The sequence below is a fragment of the Carettochelys insculpta genome, chromosome 10 (genome assembly GCF_033958435.1).
Source record: "Carettochelys insculpta isolate YL-2023 chromosome 10, ASM3395843v1, whole genome shotgun sequence".
Taxonomy (NCBI): domain Eukaryota; kingdom Metazoa; phylum Chordata; order Testudines; family Carettochelyidae; genus Carettochelys; species Carettochelys insculpta.
Genome location: NC_134146.1, coordinates 48,089,004 through 48,114,524, shown reverse-complemented (window position 1 = coordinate 48,114,524; position 25,521 = coordinate 48,089,004). Strand labels below are relative to the sequence as shown.

The window sequence follows — 25,521 nt, the reverse complement described above, 5'->3', positions numbered from 1 at the left end:
GCAGAGCGTTTAAATGTCGGGGAGAGGTGAACCGTGGTTTCACTGGGGTTGGAGCTGGGGCAGCCAAGAGCTAGACTGTGTGGCAGCACGGGCTGCCACCCACAGCTCGGGGAGGCCAGGAGTGTTGCTGGTGGGGCGGCAGCCCTGTTTCCGGCACTGCAGATAGGGCGACCATTTGTCCCATTTTGGCCGGGCCAGGCCAGGCCTGGGGTCATTCCCCATATTCCATATATGGCTGGGGGAGATATGGTCACCCAGGTTCCCACAAACCCAGGAAGAGAGGAGAGCACAGAGTAAGCTCTCTCCTGTGTTTCTAGAACCAATTTGGCGGTGGATTTGGTAGCTTTGTCCTTGAAGGATTAGTAATTGTAGGCAAATTTTTCTTTGACTGCTTAGTTTTGTCTTAAAGCGATAATGGCCCTGACCCTCAGAGGTTTTTAGGTGCCTGACGTTTCATTGAAGTTAAATATTTTTAAGCATTTGGGCTCTGACATTTATGGTAAATTCAGAATTTATAATTTGTTTTTAAAAATTACATAGGGCAGTAAGATATGTATTTGGGGAACCTAATATGAAAGAGAGTGATTTTAGCAGAAGGTGTATATTTCGGTACTCAGAGTAAAATCATCTAGTCAATTCAGCTTGTGAAAAATCACCATTTCCGAGCAGTGCTGTTAAAAAGCAGTATTGTGCCACTGTGTGAGACTAGAAAGTGATCCTGATTGTAACATGTACTGCCAGTCATTTACCGGTCGGGTTTCACTGTTCAGCCTGAGCAACATACACCCCGTAATAAACTGCATAAATGGTGAATAACCCTGTTTTAAAAAATCTTTTAAATTCTCATATTCTAAACTAATATGAGTAGTAGATATAAGGAAATATATTTTAAAAACGTGGGATTTGTTTTCCTTTTTAAAAAGAAGCACACATGCAAGTTGCTTTTTTGAGACCAGATTTGCTCTCCTCACCTACCTCATTTCAATAAAGTCAACAGGTCCCTCAGAGAAGCTTGACAGGGTTTTTTTAAATGTCTGGTTTCCCATCTGCCGTGTAGGAAAATGCAGGAAGTGCCATTGTTACCCTCGCTGGATTATGAGAAGCTGAAGAAAGATCTGATCAGTGGGAGTGATCGTCTTAAAACCTTCTTACTGCAGGCTCTGCGCTGGGTAAGTTACAAGTGAAGCAGCTCATGCTACAGGTCTCTAGAGTTGGAGCTAAAATGTAATTTGCAGGTAGGATGGCTTACATCTGGAGTGAACCGTCTTCCTCCTTCATAGGGTGTGCAGGGGACATAGAGAGAAAATGCAGAGGCTTCTCTTCACTTGCTGAGGCTCTGAAGGTACTGGGGAAAGTGCAGGATGTGATCTGTGAATTATATATCTGTCCCCCTTCTGGCTGATGAAGGCAAATTGGAAGATTTAGGAACCTTCATTGGGTGATGCCTGAGGGGAGATTAAGATGTCCTTTTGTTGCAAAGGGCATGTCTACACTACAAAATTACATGCTTAATCCTTTGTTTGGTGGATTATTATGTGAAGTGAGTCATTGTGGGACACTAGCAGCTGGAGCCAGGCAGCTGTAGGGGTTCGCAGCTGGCCCCCTCTCTGCCCCGCTGCTGACAGCCTGAGCTATCAGTGCTGTGGCAGAGGGTCCCAGCTTTGAGCTTGTGCCCTTCTGACATCTCTATCTGTCAGAGCCAGCATGGGACAGGGGGAGGTCTCCACTTGGGGCTGATAGCCAAAAGGCAATGTAAGTAAAGCAGTATCTATGCAGATACTGTGTTACCCTAGCTATGTTGATGTAAATGTCATGTCTGTTGTGGAGGTAGTTATTTCTGTGTAGAGGGCCACTTAATTTGTCAGAAGCAGCCTTATAGTGTACACACTGACAACACTGGATCAACATAAGCTTCTGTATCTTGACCTTACTCTATAGCGTAGATCAAGCCAAAGAAGCGATTGTGTGTCTGTTCAAGAGACTCTCTCATGCTAGGACAGTAATTGGAGAGAGACTGCCTGTATCTCAAATCTTTCATTTTGGGGAAAAACCGTAAGCACATTTTAGCAAAGCTTTGCAGGTAACAATGAGACTCTCTTAACCTCATGCCATGCAAAAGGAGAAGCTGATGGAGGGATTGAAAAGGAAAGCTGATATGGGCCAAAATCACAGTCAAGAAAGGTGATTATTTAAACCAGGTAGACACAGTGTAAACTTTTGCACCCTTTTTTTGCTAATTACTTAGCTCTGTAGTGGGTCCCTTTCCTGTCTACCTCGCCAGGTCAGTTCTGTGCAGATGCTGACAGAGGCTGATGTTGGCCGAAGATGAGAGCACTAAACTCATTTGCTGTCAGACATCAAAGTTGAAGTCATCCTTTGTGTAAGAGGAGGGTTAATTCTCCACAAAGGAGAATTTTCCCAGACGTGCTCTCGCACTAGCATTTGTTTATGGGAATAATTAATTTGCTGCACTCACATTTTTTGTAGCGCTTGACGACATCTCATCCTGGTGAGCAGCGAGACACCGTTCTGCAAGCTTACATCAGCAATGACCTACTGGATATCCACAACAGTAGCCAGGTTAGCCAGAGTAGGTCTTGCACTGGTTTGTGCGTGGTTATTTATTTATTATAATGTGTTGATCAGAGAACTCTGTGTATCACAACATTGTAAATGACTGAACAGGTTTTACATTATCTGCTCAGTTGGGATATAAATTTTAGAGTATGGAGGGATAGCTTAATGGTTTGAGCACTGGCCTTGTAAAACCAGTCTTGTGAGTTCAGTCCTTACTAGGCCATTTGGGAATCTGGGGCAAATAGATTTAAAAAAAAAAAAATCTGTCAGGGATGGTGGCTAGTCTTGTTGAGCAGGCAGGGGACTGGACTCGATGACCTCTTGAGGTCCCTTGCAGTTCTGTGAGATATTATTATTATTATTGCCCTCTAACACAGATTCACTGTTGGGAGAAGGGCTGATCTGTCAGTTTATGAAAGCTGACCTTTTCTGTCCTTATTGCAATGTTGTGGGATGACTTCTTAATGGTGTTTCATAAGCCAAAATGTGACATTTGTCATTTTTGCAGTAGTAGGGCCCAGTCTGTTAGGCCTCACGCACCTTTGACTGTCATTTATTCAAAGGCTCATGGCGCTCATCGAAGGCAGTCAGCACTTCATGAACAGGTTCTGAAACAGTTTCTCCAAATGATTCTGTGGCATCACTTTGCTGAACTACTATGTGTGTTTCTCCACGGTTAGTGTTGTGCTGTGTAGAGCAAGCAGTTGTGTTTCTAGAGTCCTGAATGTAGGTTTAACACTGCATGGCTACGTCTACACATGAAGCCTACATCGAAATAGCCTATTTCGATGAATAGCGTCTACATGTCCTCCAGGGCCGGCAACGTCGATGTTCAACTTCGACGTTGCTCAGCCCAACATCGAAATAGGCGCAGCGAGGGAACATCTACACGCCCAAGTAGCACACATCGAAATAGGGATGCCAGGCACAGCTGCAGACAGGGTCAACGGGCGGACTAGCGCTTCCGGGGCAACAGCTAGCCGCTCCCTTAAAGGGCCCCTCCCACATACACTCAGCCTGCACAGCACGCGGTCTGAGGAGCCATAGGCACACAGACCCCGGGCGCCGTAGTCATGGACCCCCAGCAGCAGCAGCAGCAGCTAGAGGTCCACCCAGCCCTCCCGGCAGGAGCAGGGCTTGCCCTGGCCCATGCCATGTGGGAGGCAGCTGAGCACCTCCTTGCCCCAGGGGAGGAGATGCCCCCAGGGCAGCAGGGCTCAACCCCTACCCCTGCAGCACCCCGCTCCACCCCCCGCCTCACACACCGGCGGCTGTGGAGCTACCCCACCAGCACCGACTGGTGGGAGCGGCTGGTGCTTGGGGAGTGGGACGACGACCACTGGCTCAGGAACTTCAGGATGAGCCGGCAGACATTCCTGGAGCTGTGCCAGTGGCTCACCCCCGCACTCAGGCACCAGGACACTGCCATGCGGCGTGCCCTCACGGTGCAGAAACGGGTCGGCATCGCTGTCTGGAAGCTGGCCACTCCGGACAGCTACCGATCCGTGGGGCAGCAGTTTGGTGTCGGAAAGGCCACCGTCGGGGCTGTGTTCATGGAGGTAAGAGAACCCACAGGGGGAGGCCAGGGAAGGGCAGGGGGGCCAGAGCAGGGCAGGGGGGCCAGGGCAGGGGGGCCAGAGCAGGGCAGGGCAGGGCAGGGCCAGAGCAGGGCAGGGGGGCCAGAGCAGGGCAGGGCAGGGCAGGGCCAGAGCAGGGGGGCCAGAGCAGGGCAGGCCAGGGCAGGGGGGCCAGAACAGGGCAGGGCAGGGCCACGCACACCCTGCTCACCCCTCATTGGGGCTGTCCCATGTGCTTTCTCTGCAGGTTGTGCGTGCCATCAACACCATGCTCCTGCACAGGCTCGTGAGGCTGGGGAACCCAGATGCCACCGTCGCCGCCTTTGCCACCCTGGGCTTCCCCAACTGCTTCGGGGCTCTGGATGGGACTCACATCCCCATCCGCGCCCCGCATCACAGTGGCGGACGATACCTCAATCGCAAGGGCTACCATTCTGTCGTCCTGCAGGCCTTGGTGGACAGCCGGGGACGTTTCCAGGACATTTACGTGGGCTGGCCTGGCAGCACCCACGACGCCCGGGTTTTCCGGAACTCGGGCCTGTGCCGCCGGCTGGAGGCGGGGACCTACATCCCCCAGGGGGAGATTCCTCTGGGGGACACCACCATGCCCTTCTGCGTCATCGCAGATGCAGCCTACCCCCTCCGGCCGTGGCTCATGCACCCCTACACGGGCCATCTCTCCGCTAGCCAGGAGCGCTTCAACGAGCGCCTGAACCGTGCGCACCAGGTGGTGGAGCGCTCATTTGGCCGCCTGAAGGGACGCTGGAGATGTCTCCTGACCCGCCTGGATGCGGGCCCCAACAACATCCCCCAGATTGTGGGTGTCTGCTGCGCCCTGCACAACCTCGTGGAGAGCAAGGGGGAGACCTTTCTGCAGGGCTGGGCCGCGGAGGCCAGCAGGGCACACGTCCAGCCACCTGCTGCCCCCAGTCGGCAGGTGGACCCCGAGGGGACCTGGGTCCGGGAGGCCCTGCGGGCCCACTTCGACCAACAGGCCGCGGGGTGAACTCTGCCCAGGCCCCCTACTGCCCGTCCCTTCCTCCCCCACACTCCTGCCCCAACGCCCACAACATGGAGCACCCCACCGCCCCCCCCTCCCGCTTGTCCTGGACAAATGACAGCACGAACTTGTGGCTGAACGTAATTTTTTTTTTTTCTGGCCGAACCTTTTTTTTTGGGTGTAAATAAATATGTGAACCACAAACAGAAAACTAGGTACAAACGTTCAACCAAAGCAATATGTACAAAAATAAAACAATCCAAAGAAACAACTGTGTGCCATACATAATAAAAAGAAAACCAGGGAGGAGAAAGGGGAGAACTATTTACATGGGGGGGACGGGGCAAACGGGGGGACCAAAAAAACAGGGTCCAACTATATACAAGGGGGGGGCCACGTCCCGGGCCCCTCGCCCCTATAGCCCGGCACTGGGCGTGCCCGGCCGGGAGCCCTGCCGCGCTCGCAGCCTGGTCCGCGGCTGGGTGGGAGAGGGCTGGACCGGAAGGTATGGGGGCCGGCGAGTCTCAGGTGGCTCCAGGGGTCCCTCGGCGCTCTGGCCCTCGCGGGTGGGTGGTGGGGCGACAGCGGACGGGCCGGCGACGGGCGGAGCAGCTGGTGGTGGGGCTGCAGGAGCGGGCAGGGCGGGCGATGGGTCGGCCGGCGCGGCATGGGGGGCCAGGTAGTCCACCAGGCAGTTAAATGTCTGCATATAGGCCCCCCATGCCTCCTGGCGCCAGGCCAGCGCCCGCTCCTGCAGCTGGAGGTGCTGCTCCGAGACCTCCAGCTGCAGGCAGAGGATGGCCAGCAGCTGGGGGTCTGTCGCCGTCGGCGGTTGTAGGCGCGGGGTCCGCCGTCTAGCCCACCGCGGGGCCGGTCGTTCCTCGGCCGAGGGGCTGCCTTGGAGCGTTGGTCCCGGAGGGCTCTCCGGGACAACTGTGGCCTCGCTGACGCTCTCTTCCAGTCCTTCTGATGGTGCAGGTGCAGGTGCAGGTGCAGGACACAGGAGAGGAGGGGGGAAAGAAGAATGGAGGCAGGCGTTAGTGTGGGCCCCGAGCTGTGGCCTTTGTCTCCCCCGCCCTGTGCTGCAGGTTCCCCATCCCCGTCCCCGGGAGATGCTGCTGTGATGGATGGGGTTCAGGGGTCCCCCTGCCCTGCACCCCGTCCCTGGTGGGAGCGACTCTCACTTCACCCCGCAGGGTCTGAGAGCAGGAGAGGTTTCTTAGGCCACAGATGGCCAGTTTCTGGCAGGAGTGACAGCACCAGCTGTTGGAAGAGACAGTCCTTCCAACCCGTCGTGGGGAGAAGACCCCAAGGGGGGCCCCTCTGGGATGCAGCTTTCCCCCTCCTCAGGCTGGCTGCCTACCAGCTCTCCCTTCCCCTAGCCTCTACCTGTGGCCCCCGCCCTCGCCCCCCAATTCCAAGCCAGCTCGGCTCCTCCCTCCTGTTTGTTCAGTGCAGAGGTGTCACCTGCCAGCTGTAGCGCCAGGATCCTCCTTTGGCCCTGGGAGCTCTTTGGCTCTTGTGGCTCATATGTAGCCTGAGTCTCCCTTTGGCACTCCCCCCACTCCATCACATGCTGCTGCTGCGGGGTGTCCCACCCACTCCGCCCGGGGGCCCCTCGAGGTTCCGCTCCCCCCTGGCCCGGGGATGGGGCATGGCACTGTCATGCGGGGTGGCGGGGGGCAGGGGCTGATGGCTGCAGTGCTGTGAGGGCCATGGCCCTGGTGTCCTTGGGGCCATGGCCATGTGAGCATGTGGGGGGCCCTGGACACATCTCTGTTACCCCCGCCTCTCAAGCCCAGGGGCGTCCACCAGAGAGGGGTACCTACCTGTCGGTCCGCTCCCACGGTCCGGAGATCCCCGGGGGTCGGAGGCCCTGCTGCTGCTCCGGGATGGCAGGAGGAGGATCTGCAGGCTGGATTCTGCAGAGGAGGAGCCCCCCTCCTCCTCCTCCTCCTCCTCCTGCTGCGATGTCCCGGGGATGGCCTCCGGGGGGGGCCCCCGGGGTGTGGGGCTTGCCTCCGGGGCGGACTCCGGCTGCAGGGCCTGCTGGGGCTCGTCAGCCGAGGTGTCAAGGGTGGCCGGAGGGGAGGAGGTGTGCCGGGAGCCCAGGATGTCCCTGAGCTCCCTGTAAAAGGGGCAAGTGACGGGGGCGGCCCCAGATCGGCTGGCCGCATCCCGGGCCCGGGCATAACCCTGCCGCAGCTCCTTCACCTTACTCCTCACATGATCAGGAGCGCGGGCAGGGTGACCCCGGGCAGCCAGGCCATTGGCCAGCCAAGCGAACGCATCCGCGTTCCGCCTCTTGCTCCCCATTGCCTGGAGCACCTCCTCCTCGCTCCAGAGCCCCAGCAGGTCCCGCAGCTCGGCCTCCGTCCAGGAGGGGCCCTGCTGCCGCTTCCCAGCCTGGCTGGCCCTCTGGCTGGGCTGGCTGCCCTGGCTCCCCTTGGCGGGGGGTCCGCTGGGGGGGCTGCCGGCTAGCCATCGCCGCTCTCAGGAGCTGAGGGTGCTGCAAGCTGCCCGCGTGTGCAGTTGCCTCAGCTTCCTGCAGAGGCAGGGAGGGGGAGGGGACCTTTAAGGGGCCGCTCCACGCGGCCACCAGTGAGCTGAGGGGCTGGAGAGAGCGTCTCTCAACCCCCCAGCTGATGGCCGCCATGGAGGACCCGCCAATTTTGACGTTGCGGGACGCAGATCGTCTACACTGTCCCTACTTCGACGTTGAACGTCGAAGTAGGGCGCTATTCCTATCCCCTCATGGGGTTAGCGACTTCGACGTCTCGCCGCCTAACGTCGAAGTTAACTTCGAAATAGCGCCTGACGTGTGTAGCCGCGACGGGCGCTATTTCGAAGTTAGTGCCGCTACTTCAAAGTAGCGTGCACGTGTAGACACAGCTCATGTGAGTGTGTAGTACTTGTAGTGACTTGGAAGTCCATTGATGCATTGAGGGCTTGCCTCTCTGGCCATTGAGATCAATGACAGTTATACTGTTGACTTAATAGGAGCAGGATCAAATCCTAACACAGAAGGCTGGTTCTCACATCTTTGATTTGTGCCAGGAGAAGGACTCACTCAATAATTTTTTGCTGAGTAAATTATGATTTCTAAGAGGATACACTGAATTCATTTTTCTTGTGATCCAGAATGAGAAGTAAACCAGGATTTTGACCTGAAGATATTCATACTATACATCCTTTTATGCATCTGCAATCACAGTTTTAAGAGCACATTTCAGTAACTTGAGCATTTTTTATAACTTTTTCTATTTGCAGAATGCTCTAGAGTGCATATTGATTGGAAAGGGTCTACAGTGATTGACAATCCAACTGTGTCATTAACAAAATCATGACTTTTATAAGATTTAACTTTATCCACAGTAGTAGTTAATGAGAAATTAACAAAACTCCTACCATATATTTGGTTTATTCAAAGCTAATGTTATTAATTTAAGTGTTGTTTAATTTAGATTTCCTTTTCTAGGGTGTTGCTTCTTATGACTTTGCATGTCACAGCATATTCTGTTTTGTTACTATACATACAAGTAGACTGTTAATCAAGCTAACAACTTGTTAACCTGCTTTTGTTTGTATGATTCTTATATTTGCTCTGAGTCATTTATTATGCCTATAACTTAAAGCTTTTGGTAAACCTGGACTGGAATTTTCCAGCATTAGTTATTTTCATAAATGTTTGCTCTCTCTAGCAAAGAAACGTGTTGAAGTTGTTACATTCCAAGAATGAGGTGGTCCGACAGTATGTGGCAAGGCTTATCAATGCTTTTGCATCGCTGGCAGAAGGTAAGGGAGCCACTGCAAAGTGCTGGCTGCAGGTTATTGTGTGTGAAAATTTAAATGCATCCTGTTTCTGGGCATTAGCTGACCTTTGTTGTGTTTATCCAAGGCGGAGAATTCAGTGTCTGCGCAGTTGCCATTTTGACAGTTTATTTCAGTTCCCAACTTTTATAGTTTGCGATTGTTGTAGGCCATTAATATTAGGTTTTCTTAATTTGCACACTGTACGTTACAGTTGCTATGTATCCCGTGCCTTTGTGGCACAGCAAAGTGTGCTCTTCCACCACAGTAGTTGTGCATCTTGCAGAACCCAACCTGCACCTGTTCCTATCTTATATCTTTAATGTTCTGAAAACGCACATTTAAAACAGCTACTCAAAAAACTGCCCAGTGATGAAAGACTGCTGCAGAGTGCGAGACTTTTGTGGCCGGTACTGTCCCCATTCTCTAGGTTGGTGAACCTCTACATCCCTGCTGGCTGGTCAGTTGCATACTGAACTGGGGTGCCCCTTTGCACCAAACCTTAGTCTCATGGCCTGGGATTCTCAAAGGGTCCTGTTAAATGTAGGTACCCAACTGCTGTTAAAAGTCAATAGGAGCTGGACATCTAATTTTCTTAGGCTCCTTTGGGAGTTCTAAACTTGGGTATTAACACACCCAAAGCAATATGGTAGACAGCACATGGCTAGTATGGCCAAAGTACTAGGTTGGCAAACTGGCACAGTTGCCTCGAATGGACGGGAACAATCTTATAAGTGATACGTTTTGTGCACACAGTAAGTTTCCGGTGAGGATTTATACTGCCTTGTTAAAGAGAAAGTAGGCTTACGCCATCTTCTTTTGCGAAAGGGGAGGGACGCTCTCTCTTGTTGACTGGAATCTCAGTATCTATTCTTTCATCACTTTTTGCACCAGGTCGGCACTACCTTTCCCAGAATCCAAAGTTGCTGCAAGTGCTGGAGGAAAGGCTGAAAGCTGAAGACAAAGATTCCCTTACACGGGAGAATGTTCTGGGGGCTTTGCAGAAATTCAGCCTCAGGTGATGACAGCTCAGCAGACAGTGGTGACAGCAGGAAGGGAAATACAGACTAGTTAGGCTCTGTTCCGGGAGGAAAGAAGAGCACTTGATTTTCATGCAACAGTCATCAGAGCACACTGTGGCTGATGAAAGAAGTACCATTGATAACTGGAGGAGGGTTCAGCTCTGCTGGCAGAATTAGTCTGATTTTTAGCAATTAGCAGACTCAAGCCAATGTATTCACATTAGTGTATATGTATTATAATGTGCAGTGCTTTATTTGTGTAAACAACAAAAAATGGTGCCAGTACTCAGATGGCTCCTTGCCTCCTACCCCCAGCCAATCCCAGGGCTGGGGCTGCCGAGGTGCCAGTACTCAGTACCAGCAAGTATTGGCACAAAAAAGCACTGATAATTTATATTTTTAATTGCACAACCTCATTGAAACTATATCAGCTTCCTTAATTTGAAAGTTTTAAAAAGCTATATAGGGACTAGAAAAACTAAGTTCCTATAGTTGAGTTCCACTCAGTTATTTAGAAAAGGGGTCGGGGGTGTGGTGGGGTCAGGGTTTTCCTTCTGTGCATTGAATTAGCAAGTTTTCATCTCCAACCCACTTATCCTCTAAGCCTGGAGCCATCCATTCAAAGGCTGTCTGTCTCTCTTCGCTTTTGTAATAGTGCTTTTATCTTAGAAAATGTGCAGTGAGGGTCCCCTGGAGTAGTTTGCTCATGGGACTGAGTGCAGGCAGACAATGTCACGCCATTTATACTTGATATAAGTCCTCTCCTGTCACAGAAGAGCAGCAAGGAATCAGCCTTATGTAATTACAAGAGATGTTCAGTTTCTCTTTTACATTAAGGTTAAAAGTTTGCCTTTGAAAACTGTGGGTTTTAACTTTAAAACTTTCTGCAAAAGACATTTAAATGAGCCGTAAGGAAGAGGTCCTACGTTGGACTCCTGAGATGGGATAGATGAGATTGAACACATTTTCTTCAGTTCTGATTTTTATGGGATCAGACAAATTGCTGCTTGCACCATGCTGCTTGAAGTACAAGCCAGAAAAAAAAAAGATGACATTCCTAGAGAAAGAGAGCATTCTGTAAAAGCTGTTATGAAGAACACAGGGGAATTTATAAACTACTGTTTTGGCATTAAGCACATTATGGTACAATTGGCTGTAGAGAATTCAAAATTATGTATTTTAGCACTAGTATTTAATCTTGTGGAAGAACTGCTACAGATATCCCGTAAGAAGACATTTTCTTTGCATTAAATGTTCCCAAAGTGTTGCTGTTGTCCAGGGATAGGGAACCTATGGCCCACAACTGAATGCGGCCTGTGGCTTGCCTTGATCTAGCCTGCAAGGCTCAGTCAGGGCTTGCTGCTTCTTCTCCCCAGCCCCCACCCCACAAAGCACAATACAGCAGTGGCGTTCCATCTGCCATGCTGCACTCTGTCCTACCAGGCCCTGCACCCTCACTTAGCCCACTTCTGCACCCTACCTTCAAGCTAGATTCTGCACCCCAAGCTCACTCCTGCACCCTATGGCCTGTCCAGCGCCTACATCCGCGCTCCAGACTGTGCCCCAGCAGCCTCCTGTGTGTTGAACCTCTCATTTTTGGCCACACCCCAGAACCAATGGATCCCTGCAAAATCTACTAACTTGAGGGTAGTGAGGTGAATGTCTTTTTTCCCCTTCTCAGTTGGGAGGGTCAGATCGGGAAGATTTTTAGGATTTTTTTTTTCTTCTCACTTGTGGGGGAGGCAGGTGAGTGTTGGTCAGTGAGGACCATGTGCTGTGTTTTTTTTTTCTTTCTTCTTCTCATTTTTGTATAGCCCCCACTGATCCTTCTGTGGATTAGTGGCTCCTGACCCAAAAAATGGTTCCTCACCCTGCTCTAATTCATGCTTTTCGGTGTGAGAGGGAGGCAGCTATTGCCCAGACTTTCAATAGTAATATAAATACATAATTTTCTTCATTTAAGATTATTGCTGCTCAACCTCTGAATTAAGCTTAAAGTGACCTGGACATTAGGTAAAATGAAGGCAATGAACTCTTCAGTGCAAAGTTTCCACCAGCAAAACAGCATCTTGCAGTAATGCAGGGTTACCTGATAGAAGGAATTCTGCAGCTGGCTTGAGTTTCTTGCCTTGCTAGGGAGCAAACTATCACATCATCATAGGTCACTAAACCCTTAGTTAACAAAAACTTTGACTATTCAGCACAGTATCGTATAGGGCAGGGGTCTGCAACCTGCGGCTCTGGAGCCATATGCGGATCTTTAAGGACGTCTTTGTGGCTCCTGATGCTATAATTTCAAAGTAAAAAAAAAAAAAAACCTCTTTATTATTTTTGATAAACAGTGAACATCTAAAAGCCCCAAAATGAACAACTCATATTATTTTGTTAGCCTTTAGAGTGCTACATGACTGCTTTTTTGTTTTCATCTCTAAATAGCAAACGATATGTGATCCTGAAATGTTGGAGAACTCCCCCTAGCGTCCTCTAGAGAGAGAGAAGGTTTGGGAGTGAAATTCAGGAAGACAGTAGTACAAAACACACACACAAAGTGGGAGGAAATAAAATATGTAAAAAGTTTGTCAACATCCTACAGTAAACATGTATCACATTACAAATCCTTGTGTGCGTGCTGTTCTTAAAATAGGGATTACAAAAATATGGGGTGATGTTATTTATTAAGGATTGTCTGGTATTCACATGCATTGCGGCTCTTGAATTATTTTTTACCGAATTGGAAAAAATGATGGTTCTTGCTATTGTGGTTGCCGACCTCTGGTATCTACTCTTTGTGAGTAGTTAAATGAACCAGGAATCTTTCAGGTGAAGTGAATGAATAAGATTAAGGACAACTATTTGCTAAAGCAGGGGTTAAAGTTGGGGATGGGGGACAACTTTTCTTATTGTTTCTCCCACTGATAATTGCCACCGCTTCTTGTTAGGATGGATTAAGTCCTCTGCTTACAGTACCCACACTAGAGAGCTTGCAGTGGTGCGGCTGCATTGGTGCAGTCGTACTGCTGCAAGCTCTTTGTTGCTGCCATTGCCTGTGTCTTTGCACCCTACAGGTGTCTTCACTTCTTTGAGTTTATTAATGCTCTGGTTTCTCTGCCTTAGTCAGAAAGAGTCGTTTACGCTTTTGGCAGAAGGCCAGTATGTGGAAAATTGGCATAGTACTGTTTTACTGCAGTCTTCTTTGAATTAAATATATCCAGTATAAAATATATTTATTTGTTTTTTCCTAGACGTGCCTTGCAGTCCGCTATGATCAATGATGGGCTCATTTTCTGGCTGGTTGACGTTCTAAAGGATACGGATTGCCTGTCAGATTACACGCTGGAGTATTCTGTAGCCTTGCTCATGAATCTTTGTCTCAGGAGCTCAGGTCTCTTACAGTTGTAGATGTGATTTTCTGTTGGGAAGTGGGTGGGGAGAACACTGACCTTGAACTTTTCATACTGATATTACTGAGATCTTTCAAGTGGTTTTGCTTTAGGTCTGTTTTCATCCATATTTATCTGTGTTCAATGTCCCCTGCCACTGCAGGACCTGAGAGCTCCATAAATGGTGCTGTTGATCAGGTATCTGCTCTAAAACGAAATCCACACTTGGTGAGGAGTCAGAACTTGCCTCCTTACTGGAGTTCCGCTTTGTTACCAAAGAAATTAAATTATCTGACCTGCCTTTAACTAGGCTTTTTCCCATTAGACCTGCTGTAACTAAACTCTGAGTCCAAGTGGTGACTGGGGCAGAGTACTGGCCGTGTGCCCTGACCCACCCATGTCCCTCTCTACCCTCTCCCACTCCTGCTGTGCCCCTTCCTCCCTGCTGTGACCCACCCACCTCTTCTTTTGGAAGCGCACTGCCACTTCCTGTGAGTTCAGGGGCAATTTTCCCTCCCAATTCTCCCTCCCCTGGAGCAGCACGAGCATCCCAGCTCATGCTGCTCTTGGCCATGCCGCTCCGGGAGATTTCCCCCACACTCATCGGAAGCAGCACAGAACTGCTGGGAAGTGCAGGTGTAGGTGAAGCTGAGGTGGGTGCATGTGACCCCTTGTGTGCACTACCTATACTGGGTCCTCTCTGTAGTAAGGAGCCACCCACCTCACTGGGTCAGCATAACTCTTAACTGCTTCCAAGCACGTTCATCTCCTAATCGTTTTGAACTGTCAGAGTCGTTAAGCACTGGAATAAATTGGCTGGGGAAGTTGTGGTGTCTCCATCATTGGAGGTGTTTAAAAGTAGATTAGACAAACACCTGTCAGGGATGGTCCAGATGGTGCTTGGTCCTGCTGTGAGTGCAAGGAACTGGACTTGATGACCTCTTGAGCTTCCTTCCAGTTCTAGTGTTCTAAGTTTCTAAGCTTCTGATAGGGTGGAGTGTTTCAAGCAAGAACTGTGTTGGCCTGTTACAGTGCTGGTATGAGTTACCTGATTTCTAACTGGTGGAAGCAAACAATATGCCTGTTTATAAAAGCCAGTTAGAATTGACCTGTTCAGTAATGCAGTACTGGCAGATCTTCACTTTGCAGGACTGGATCCACCAGAGCACATCCACAGGACAAATTGGGGTGGCTGCCCCAGACACAGCACTTTTGGGGGCCTTGCAGTGGCCACCCCAACCATCCTATGGATGGGAGGGACATGGAAGATTACAGAGCCCGATGCCATGGTGGCAGCAGGGATCTAAAACAAGAGTAACTCCACTGACAAGTAGAGAGCAGAATTTAGCTGGTGTGGGGAACAGTACATGCATGTTGCATTGTATTAATTTTTAGGAGAGCAAGGAGAGTTTGGTTTGTCCTAATATCTTTTCTGTGTTTAAAAACTAATTGTGGCTCTGCAGGGAAGAAAATGTGTGCAAAAGTTGCAAACCACGTGCTCAAAGTTCTCTCTGATCTCCTTGGCCATGAGAACCATGAGGTACTTGTACAGTAAACATTCCTCTTTGGGCAAGGGAAGGGGAAAGCTGATGACTTTTTTAAAAAAAATTGCATTTTGCTTGGTCCTTTGCTATTGCATCCTGTCAATAAATCACATGGCATTTCAGTACAGTTCACAGCTCTCTAAACACATCTGTGACCAGCGAGGGAGGAAGTGGTGTCTTAGAGACGTTCGTGTCTATCTTCAACAGTATGATTAGTAGTCTGAAAAGGAATGTTTGGTAGCAGCATGGTTAGCACATTATAGGCTTCAGGTTCCTAGGATTGTTTTAAAGTCATCTAAACCCAAATCTTCCCGAGCTTTAATACATCAGAAGATAGGAAGCTGTTTGCTCTGCAGACCATATACAAAGTATCAGTGCTAACAAGTCACCTCCACCAATGTTTTTTAAAGAATAGTATAAAAATAGCTGGATGGCCCTAGGCTTTCCTAGGCATTCAGATATCTTTACATCTGCTGTGTCATGCGGACTCCCATTTTACACCCTCATGATCTCAGTTTCTCTTTTTTTTAACTTGTAAACACTTACATCTACCCTGGAGCAGAATACTAATAATAACAGACTACTTTCACCTAGCACCTTTCCTCTCAAAGGAGTCCATAATGCACTGCTTCTTGTTATGTATCATTACTTCATCCAGCTCTGATGTACTAAGACTTCTACTTACCTGCACACAGCAAGACAGCACAGCAATTCATACTAGGGAACAGCAGATACAGTATTTACCTTCAGTGTGAATTGCAAAGGGAGTGTGGGGAGACAGAATGTAATTGATCAGAGTGGGAATTTTGGCCAAGACATCAGGGTCAGTCCCTGACTCTCCTGGAAGACAGCTTGGGACCTAGGATGATCAATCACCAGTGGCTGGGACCACAGTTTTATGTCCTGTTCTGCAAAGAGAGCTGCATTTTACACGTCTTTTTATTTTTTTACCATATTGAAACTGAAAGTAGAATTTCCCCAAGCAAGGTGCATTTTTTCCATGTTTTATAAAGCTTTACTTTGTGATGTAGCTCGGCACTTCTGTAGTACTTTATTTTAATTAACATTTGTCTTGGGAGGCTTTTGTTGGAAAGTATTGTTACCCCCTTTTTTTTGTGAACAATGTAAATTTGAAGGTGGTTTATACAGTGCTTGGTGACATCCAGTTATGGCCCAGTCCTGCCCCATTTTAAGTCAATAAAATGTTTCTATTGCAGTCGGATCCTTAGATGATGGGAGAGTTTTCTGAAGTTTATAGAACCACTTTTTCCAAAGTAGTAGTCACAAATCTTGGGGATTGAGGAGATCTCTGTGTATACTATATTATAATTATTAACGTCTGTCTTGTGCTAAGTAGACTCCTGAAGGGTTTTTTATGTAGATGCCTAGAACAAATAGACCCAAACCTGTTCATCATGAGCAGCAATTCTGGTTCATAGCAAGCAGTTTGCTGCATATACTTGCACTATCTAGAGCAACCTACAAAATCTTCCTAACAAAATCAGGTGGTAAGGCTGAAGAAGAGCCCTCTGGGATCGTCTAGGTCACCTCTTCTCTTAATAAATTTGATATATAACTTTGACTTAGTTTATTTTTCCTTAAATCTACCTAATACTCCCATGATAGTAAACAGAATGAGCAACTCTTGCTAAGAATGGTATTTAGGACCTTCGCCTACTTGTTGCATTTTTGGTCTAACTCTACATGAGCCACCTTGCTTATATTCTTCAAGGGATGCAGACTGCCAGAGAACACACCAGTCTGTGAAATCCACTTGCAGCTAAAGTTGGGCTCAGCACAAAGCTCCTGATTAGCAATTGACCTTCTGATCGCTTTCAGAAGTGCACTGATCACAGCATGGCATTATCCCAACTATGGAGACTATTGTGTGAGTGGGTGGCAGGCATCAGGTTCCATGCATGTGACTCAGTAATTTACTCCTTTCCACCTATGTTTTTGGTAATTGGGTAGAATTCAAGAGCTGGAATCATCAAAGATGGACTGACCATTCGCACATTTTCTTCCTTCTCAGATTCAGCCGTATGTGAACGGAGCACTGTACAGCATTCTTGCTATCCCTTCTATTCGAGAAGAAGCCAGAGCAATGGTAAGGAACATTGGCTTATACAGAGCAAAGAAATCAGAAGAAACTGAGTAAGGAAGTAACATCTTTAGGCAGTCACTTTTTTGACACCCATCCCTCAAATCGTGCTGTGACTGTTCCAGGATAACCCTAGTATTTAGTAAAAACAAGCAGTCCTGCAGCACCTTAAAGACTAACAAATTTGTTTATCAGGTAATGAGCTTTCGTGGGCCTTACCCAGGCAAGCTCATTACCTAATAATTAAATTTGTTAGTCTTTAAGGTGCTGCAGGACTGCTTGTTTATTTTGAAGCTACAGATAACACGGCTGCCCCTCGGAGACTAATATTTAATGTAAATGATTATTTCTTAATTTTCATTTTACTTCTGCATCCTTTCTCCTTTCCTTCCCATCTGGAATTTCATTAAAGTAACTGTAGATGATAATGTCACATTTTCCAATATTCTCTGGGCTGTCATGGAGTGTCCCCTTCTATGTTTGGGAAACATTGGGCCAAATTTCACCTTGCTGCAAATGTGTCTGATGCCAATAGGGTTGTGTGAAATTATACCAAGGCTGACTTTGGATCATTGTTTCCTATTAACTACTACAAATACAAATCTGTGTGGTCTGAGCAGAGCCACTCTTTTCATTACGAAATGGTCTATGGGAAATTGTAGTCAAAGCAGGACTGCAGGATGTTCTGAAAGAGGGAATTTGCCATACCTGCAGCAGGTGCTGGCAAGGAAATTGAGGTGATGAATAGTCTCCTGCAGAGCTGTCACTTTCTTTTGGAGATGTTAACAATGCACCATCCCAGGCCAGCAGCCAGAGGCTTGTGTCTGGTCTTAATTTGTTCTTGCTCACATTGTCTGCTTTATTATGTGGAATCCATTTAAATGTAAACCAGGGCAGCAAGTCTCCTTTCCTGCCATGTGTACCTTACTAAGTCTGTTCCAAAGGCACCTCAGAAGTCTCAGTTGTCTGCTTTTTCATGGTTTAAATGCTTGGTTTAAAAATAGCTGTTCATTGTTAGCTCTTACAGCTTCACCCAGAGATTGTGGTACCACATTTAATAATAGTCATTAGGATGAGATGATACTTTCCTTTATCTGCAAGGCTCCTAAGGAATAGCCTGTCCTGGCTATCTATTGTAAGGGACAACTTGGGACTGATTTTTCAGACTCAGTAGGAATTGGGCACTAAACTTCTTTTGTGCCTTTGAAAACCTTCCCACGCAGTTTGTGAGTGTGGGTGTCTCCATGTATCTACATATACACTGAGGTTAGCAGTTTGCTAGTCCTCTGCCCATTGTGGTATGCACCTGAGGAGAAGGGGACAGGGTCTTGGTTTCAAGGGTTTTGTCTAAATTAGGCTTTAAAGGTGTTACTTTAGAACATGTTAGCAAACACAAGCCTAATAGGATGTTTGAAAATTGAATGTAGACAAGGCAGTGTGGATTTTAACACATGCTAGGATGATCATGTTAACTCCTCAGCAGGCTGCCTGGAGGCTTTATCTTGACAGGTTTAGCCTGTGTGGAAGGCAGACTTCTCAAATATTTGGATTTGTCTTCCCATACAGTGCCACAGGGGTGCAGTTGTATGGCTACAGCTGCACCTCTTGTAGCACTTTTAGTGAAGGCTTTACTGCCCTGGTAGAAGAGCTTCTTCCACCTGCGTGGCAGCTATGTTGGCTGGAAGAGTTCTTCTGTCATTGTGCTGTCTGCATGGGATTAGGTTAGTATAGCAGTATCACGCAGGGGTGTGAATTTTGCACATCCTGCATGACAGTCTCCCATGGGTAGCCATGTTAATTTGTAGCTTCACAAATAACAAACAGTTCTGTGGCACCTCAGAGACTAACAAATTTATTTTCGTGAGCAAAATGCACTTCTTCAGAGGAAAGTTATACTGTGATAGGTCTGTAGTGAAGACCTGAGCTTTGAAAGTATTGTCTAACACTTGCTAACACACCTTTTTTCCTAGTTTAGGTGAGACCACAGAGGGCATTTGGGGTTTATGAGTGCAGTAATAAAGGAGAGAAGCAGGGATAGGGTACCTGAAGTTTACAGAAAGTTGACAGGAGGGAGTGAGCTGAGCCACTATCTTTTCTACCTACCAGTTTCAGGCCGTCTCTCTCTTCGCATCCATAATTTGCGGGTTCGGTTATTCATTTAGGTGCCTTGCCTTGTCCAAGCTGTGATCTATACAGAGTGAGATTTCTAAATGACATTAAAAATTGCAATCACAAAACAGAGCCCACAGTTATAAAAAGTGATGGGACAGGTTTAAGTAGAGGATGAAAATCAGGCCAAACTCCCACTTTCCTGTAAAACCTGCCCAATTCTTTTCATAACTTTTCCTTACACAGTAAAAATTTTAAGGCACCAATTGTATACTGAGTTTTGAAAGCGGAGGAGTAGCTCCTGTGGAAATTTGTTAATATTGCATGTTATAGAAGCTTCTGGATTCAAGTATGATAGCAAATTACCTTAATCTCTGGGTGATGGACATCATGGAATATTTACAACTGTAAACAGCAGCTTCACTATATATTTTCTTTTCCCAGCAAAACAATGATTTTGGCCAGTGAACTGACCTATGCTGGACTAGTCACATGAAACACTAACCTAGCAAATGTTTTCCCATGCATCCAGGGAATGGAAGAAATTCTGCGTTGCTTCATCAAGGAAGGAAATGCTGAGATGATCCGGCAAATTGAATTCATTATCAAACAGCTCAGTTCAGGTCAGGGGAACAGATGCAGCTATTATCTGGGCTGTAAATCTTTCAAAAAGGCCATAACATAGCTCATGTTTTCATGTGACATTGGGAACTTACAAAGAATGATAATGGTGTGCTGTACTGAGCAATCTCAAACAGGGAACATCAGGATTTCAGTGTCAAATGTGTGTTCAAATTCCCTTTGTGTTTTGAAAAAGAAACATTTGGACCTAAATGCCAAAGCAATCCCCTTATTCTGAAGTTGGCGGGGTCCTTTCAAAAAGGAGCCTGTCTGGGCGAGCTGGGTGGCAGCGGAAAGCGGCAATTTTGAAGGGCTGTGGCCAGCGGCATGCTAGCAAGGTGCTGAATATGCATTTCAGTGCCTCATTAGTAATCTTCAAAATGGTCATTTGCATGGTCATTTTGAAGATTTGGGCTAGTGTAGACGTAGCCAGAACATTGCTATCCTCAAAATACTGGCACAAAATTCAAGAGCTGCTGTACAATGAACCAACATAATAAATATTTGCAAACTAAATTTTCAAGGAGGGTAAGATTAGAATTTCTGATGGGATAGACACAGACTCACTCACTTTTGTTCATTGATATTGATATTTTTCTTTTGTTTTTTCTAGAAGAGCCATTTGATTATAGTGTTGAATCTGACGATGAAGAGGAGGATGAAGATGATGAAGTAAGTGTAAAGGGCTGCTGACATCTCCGGGGAAGCTGATTAACATTTTTTTCAGGAACACTTGTGCTGATTGTGGCAAATTTTGTTTCTTCTGTGGGGCTGCATTTTAAATTTCATTACCAAGTATATTTGCATAAAAAGAGGATCTCTGCTCCTGCTGTTTATTCCTCATTTGCAGTCCTAATCCTTTTCTTATGGCACCCTAATCAGCACAATAATAAATATGATGACATAACAAATGATTACAGTTTTAAGAAAGGAATGAGCAGAGAAGCTGTTGTATCAGCAGAGATCCTGTTTTCATGCAAATGGCCTTAGTGCTTAGAAATAATGGAACCAAATGACCAAAAAAACCAGAAATGTGTGTGAATTGAGTGTTTGCCATGTTTCTTTGAAGCATCATCAGCTGTTTAAGGTGTAACTTCTTATTTTGAACAGTTAAAATCTATTTGAATTAACTCTTTTAATGTAAAATCAACAAACCAGTAAGTATAAATATTATTCTTGATTTGGAAACCAGTCCTCTTAAAAAGTTGAATCAGAAATGTGACCAGAATGTGCAGGTAGCCTGTGCTTTGAAGAGATAAGAACTGTCAGCTGTGCATTTTAATCTCTGCTAATTTTAGCTTTGTTTATGCTAGGGCGGTTTGGAAAATTTCCTACATAGCTGTAGGGGGATCCCTAATGTAGACAGCACGTAGGCCTTTATACTGTTTGATTATCTAATCAGCAGAATAGATTGTGTGGTGGTGAAAATGCTTTTCCTCTGTCCAAATTAGCACTCCTGTCATTGCAACATCTGTGCAAGTGCAACAGTAAAACATTTATTGGAAAAATGCTAAATACAGACAGAATGGAGTTCCTGATTACATTCAAAGTGCTGCATGAGGAATTTAAAGTGACAGCTAGAAGATATGATTGTACAGAATTCTACTATATAGTATATTAGTTGCATGTGTGTGTATACATAAGCACCAACTCCATGTGTGCTGAATGGCTGGGGCATCCAAGGAGAAACGTTAATTGATGCTCAGCACCTGCCAACAGCCAGGTCTCCCTGTCTTCCCCTGCATGTCTCACCTGATGGTGGCCCCACTGATCAACTCCTCCCCCTCACTCATAGTGCCTCTCACCACTTGTGAACAACTCTTTTGTGGTGTTCGGGAGTCGTAGGGTGGGGAGAAGGTCAAGTAGGGATGTGGGGGGTGCTTGGGGGGGGGAGGGGCAGGAAGAAGTAGGCCAGGGATGGCAAGAGGTGGCATGAAGTGAGTGGGAGCAGAGGCTGAGGCTGGGTGGGTGTCAAGCACCCTCCAATCCCTTCCCCTCTCCACTAGAGGAAGTCAGAAATTATGAATGAAAAAAATATGTAGTATGCATTCTGAAATGGCCCTTGGTGTTGGTAGCTAACCGTCATGGTTCGTCTTTCTTTATACTACAAGAGTTCCTGGAGAACAGCTATACCTATCTCATAGAGCTGGAAGGGACCTTCAGAAGTCATTGAGTCTAGTCCCCTGCTCTCACAGCAGAGTGGATCACCATCACTGAACTATATATATATATATATATATATATATATATATTTAAATCTCTCTACCCTAGATGGCCTCTCAAGGATTGAGCTCACAACTCTAGGTTTAGCAGGCCAAGGCTCAAACCACTGAGCTATCCCTTCCCACAAGTTAGTTTGGCTACCACCATCTGGACAACACTTAAGTATGTGACCCAAGTCAGCAAAAAGTAGGAAATTCAAAGTTCAACATTCCACTTTGTCCTGTATCCTCTATCTCAAGGCACAGATATTATTCCTTAAGTCATACAGACACTGGACTGATTTCAGGGCACTCCTGTTGTTCTTTATTACAGGAGTTGTGCTTACTTCTATAGATGTAGCACTTTAGCTGAGTTGCTATTTTATTTTTCAATGAGAAAAAATTGCCAACTTGTTTGTAAATTCTTTGTGTTATAAAATAGTGTGCAATACAATAAAACCTAAATTATATGGAATTTAAAAGAGAAGTCAGACACCAATGAACAGGTGTATTATCACACTGCCAATGAGACCTAGACACAGACCAGGACCTAGCAGTATGATGGGAGCCCTGGGGTGCAGCCTGGGACTGTGGGAGCGCTGCACCTGCCCCTTTTACTCTCCATCCTAGGCTGTCTCTCAGTGCAAATATGGAGTGACAAGCAGCAAAGCTGTCCAGGTGCTGTTATCACTCAGCACAAATACATGCGGAACCCACCAGTGTTAGCTCTATTTTTTTCCATCCGTGGGCAGAATAAATTTTGTTATGTACACCAAGGCATGTGCAGATGTGCACCACCATCGAAACACGTGCTGACGGCAGTGGGTGGTTATGGGCGCTCTGTTAATTAGCTGGGTGGCATCTGACTCTCTCCTGGGTGGCTGATCAGGTTTTCAGCTTACAGGGAACGTTGGCACCCATGCCTGCCTACATTACATGAATGTTTCCAGAACCGCTTATGAATCACACAGAAAGTGGTACCAACCAGATCCAGACCCCGCTCACCCCCCCACTGTACCTTAGGAATATGCAGATGAGCAGTCCAGCTCTGTTAATTGGTTTGCCACTTCATCAGTGGAAATTAGATGTACACCAGCCTTTGCAAACGTGAGCAGGTTTACCAAGCACTTCAGGAAAACTCACTGGTAAAGATAAACAGTTAAATAAGTTTATTGACTTCTAATCAAGATTTTAAGTGACTGCGGCTACGTCTACACGTGAAGCCAACATCGAAATAGCTTATTTCGATGTAGCAACATCGAAATAGGCTATTTCGATGAATAACGTCTACACGTCCTCCAGGGCTCGCAACGTCGATGTTCAACTTCGACGTTGCGCGGCACCACATCGAAATAGGCGCTGCAAGGGAACATCTACACGCCACAGTAGCACACATCGAAATAAGGGTGCCAGGCACAGCTGCAGACAGGGTCACAGGGCGGACTCAACAGCAAGCCGCTCCCTTAAAGGGCCCCTCCCAGACACACTTGCACTAAACAGCACAAGATCCACAGAGCCGACAATGAGTTGCAGACCCTGTGCCTGCAGCATGAATCCCCCGCTGCAGCAGCAGCAGCCAGAAGCCCTGGGCTAAAGGCTGCTGCACACAGTGACCATAGAGCCCCGCACGGGCTGGAGAGACAGCGTCTCTCAACCCCCCAGCTGATGGCTGCCATGGAGGACCCGACAATTTCGACGTTGCGGGACGCGGATCGTCTACACGGTCCCTACTTCGACGTTGAACATCGAAGTAGGGCGCTATTCCTATCTCCTCATGAGGTTAGCGACTTCGACGTCTCGCCGCCTAACGTCGAAGTTAACTTCGAAATAGCGCCCGACACGTGTAGACGTGACGGGCACTATTTCGAAGTTGGTGCCGCTACTTCGAAGTAGCGTGCAAGTGATAGGCAAAAAGCCAAAGTTAATTTCCAAAGGAAATCAAATATAAACATGCAGGCTAAACTCTCAGCCCTATTTGAGTGGGCAACAACTAGATGAATCAGTTTTTCTCACCACATTAGGTATTGCAGTTCATAGTGTGCAGGTTGCATGCTCAAAACCTGGTCCAGTCTCCTCTGTTGGAGTCTTCAATCTTCTGAATGTCCTTGTTGCTTTTTGTGTAAGTGAGGGAGGGAGAAAGGCCAAGAATGAGTCCTCTTTGTTCTGTATCACACCTGCAGTCCCCTGTGTTTGGAGAGCGCAAGTTCAGGCACATTGGGTAGATATCATTGAGTCAAAAGGCACAGTTGAGCAATTCCTTGGTATGGCCTTGGTCATTGCATTGTAGCTCACTTACAGGACAACGGATGTTAATGGTTGTTTGACACCTGCCCAGGAGTTGGTTAACACCCTGGTTCTTGTCTCTGGAGATCTAATATCTAGCCGATTTCCCAACACACAGTGTATTTTAGTGACCACAATACAATACAGTCTCATAACTTCATACTCATTAATGATACACATTTATGTGGAACAGTGGGTTTCAACATATCATTTCTCTTGATGCCACATGTGGCCTGCTCTATATGGACACTCGCCCAAGTACAGAACATCACGGGCAATATATAGAAACAGAACTAAAAGATGGTCCCTGCCCCGTATTTGATTCATTGTGAAGTTAGAAGATCATTGCAAATGTCCCAGTTCATGTGAGCTGTTGGGCAACCTCAGTTCCTATTGACATCAGCACCTCACAGCATCTGGCTTTGATGCACCATTGTCATCTGTGGTTGGATATTTCTGAAGCCCTTGGCTTTCTGGTAGCCAGTGCCCATCCCATGGATTCATGAGTTCTTGATAAGTATGTCCACTGAAGACTAGATTGAAACCAGTAACCTGATACAACCTTTGACCTTCCCCATATTCAAGCCTATATTTGCAAAAATGTTAATTAACACTCTCAGCTGCCTGGCTCTAGACAGTGCAAAGAACTGAGTCATTATAGGGTGAAATTGTTATAGCTACTTCATTTTCCAGTATTGTGATATGCATGAATGCTCAGTAATCTTCCTTTAAAGCAATGCCTGTGACACATTCAGGGTGTTTCAGGAACTCATCTTTATATCTGCTCATTGCAACTTACATCTTTTGTTTATCGAAGGCCTTATTAGGAGGGAGCAGTTATGGGTTGTAACAGTGATTGCCTTACGTCCACTGAGAGCACAAGATGGTTAAATCTTCCTTTGGTTTCGGACACTTTTTTTGCAAGGGATACTTTGACATGGCTTTGATCGGTTGTGATGGATGGTGACGCAGAGACCACTTCAAGAAAGATGTGGCCTGAATTTTATAAATGCTGAGCACCCTATTCTTCAGGGGTTGCTCTCAGGAGGAAAAGGGGAGTTAATTCTCTATGTCCTGTTCTATTTTTGTAGAACTGGAATGTTAAAACAGCCAAATGTCTAGACCAGGGATGGGGAACCCCCAGCCCATGGTCTGAATCTGGACTTCAGCTTGCCTGGATCCGGACCCCTGAGGCTTGGGGCTCTCCTCCCCAGCATCTGCCCCCTCCATCCCAGACCTCTCACCCGCTTTCTGCACCCTCCCTTCCACCCCGACTGCCCACCCCCATCCTGCTTA

The 25,521-nt window shown here is 47.2% G+C and overlaps 1 protein-coding gene across 3 annotated transcripts in view; it reads left to right on the top strand.

Annotated features, from left to right (window-relative positions):
* ARMC9 (armadillo repeat containing 9) overlaps positions 1-25,521 on the top strand; it is a 116,067-nt gene that overhangs the window by 55,575 nt on the left and 34,971 nt on the right. For all 3 annotated transcript variants that reach the window (XM_075003816.1, XM_075003814.1, XM_075003813.1), the window contains 9 exons: positions 1,058-1,169; positions 2,488-2,580; positions 8,856-8,949; positions 9,859-9,982; positions 13,229-13,368; positions 14,830-14,906; positions 16,943-17,017; positions 19,653-19,743; positions 20,355-20,413. In XM_075003816.1, coding sequence (XP_074859917.1) covers positions 1,058-1,169; positions 2,488-2,580; positions 8,856-8,949; positions 9,859-9,982; positions 13,229-13,368; positions 14,830-14,906; positions 16,943-17,017; positions 19,653-19,743; positions 20,355-20,413 — 865 coding nt within the window. The remainder of the gene's footprint in view (positions 1-1,057; positions 1,170-2,487; positions 2,581-8,855; positions 8,950-9,858; positions 9,983-13,228; positions 13,369-14,829; positions 14,907-16,942; positions 17,018-19,652; positions 19,744-20,354; positions 20,414-25,521) is intronic.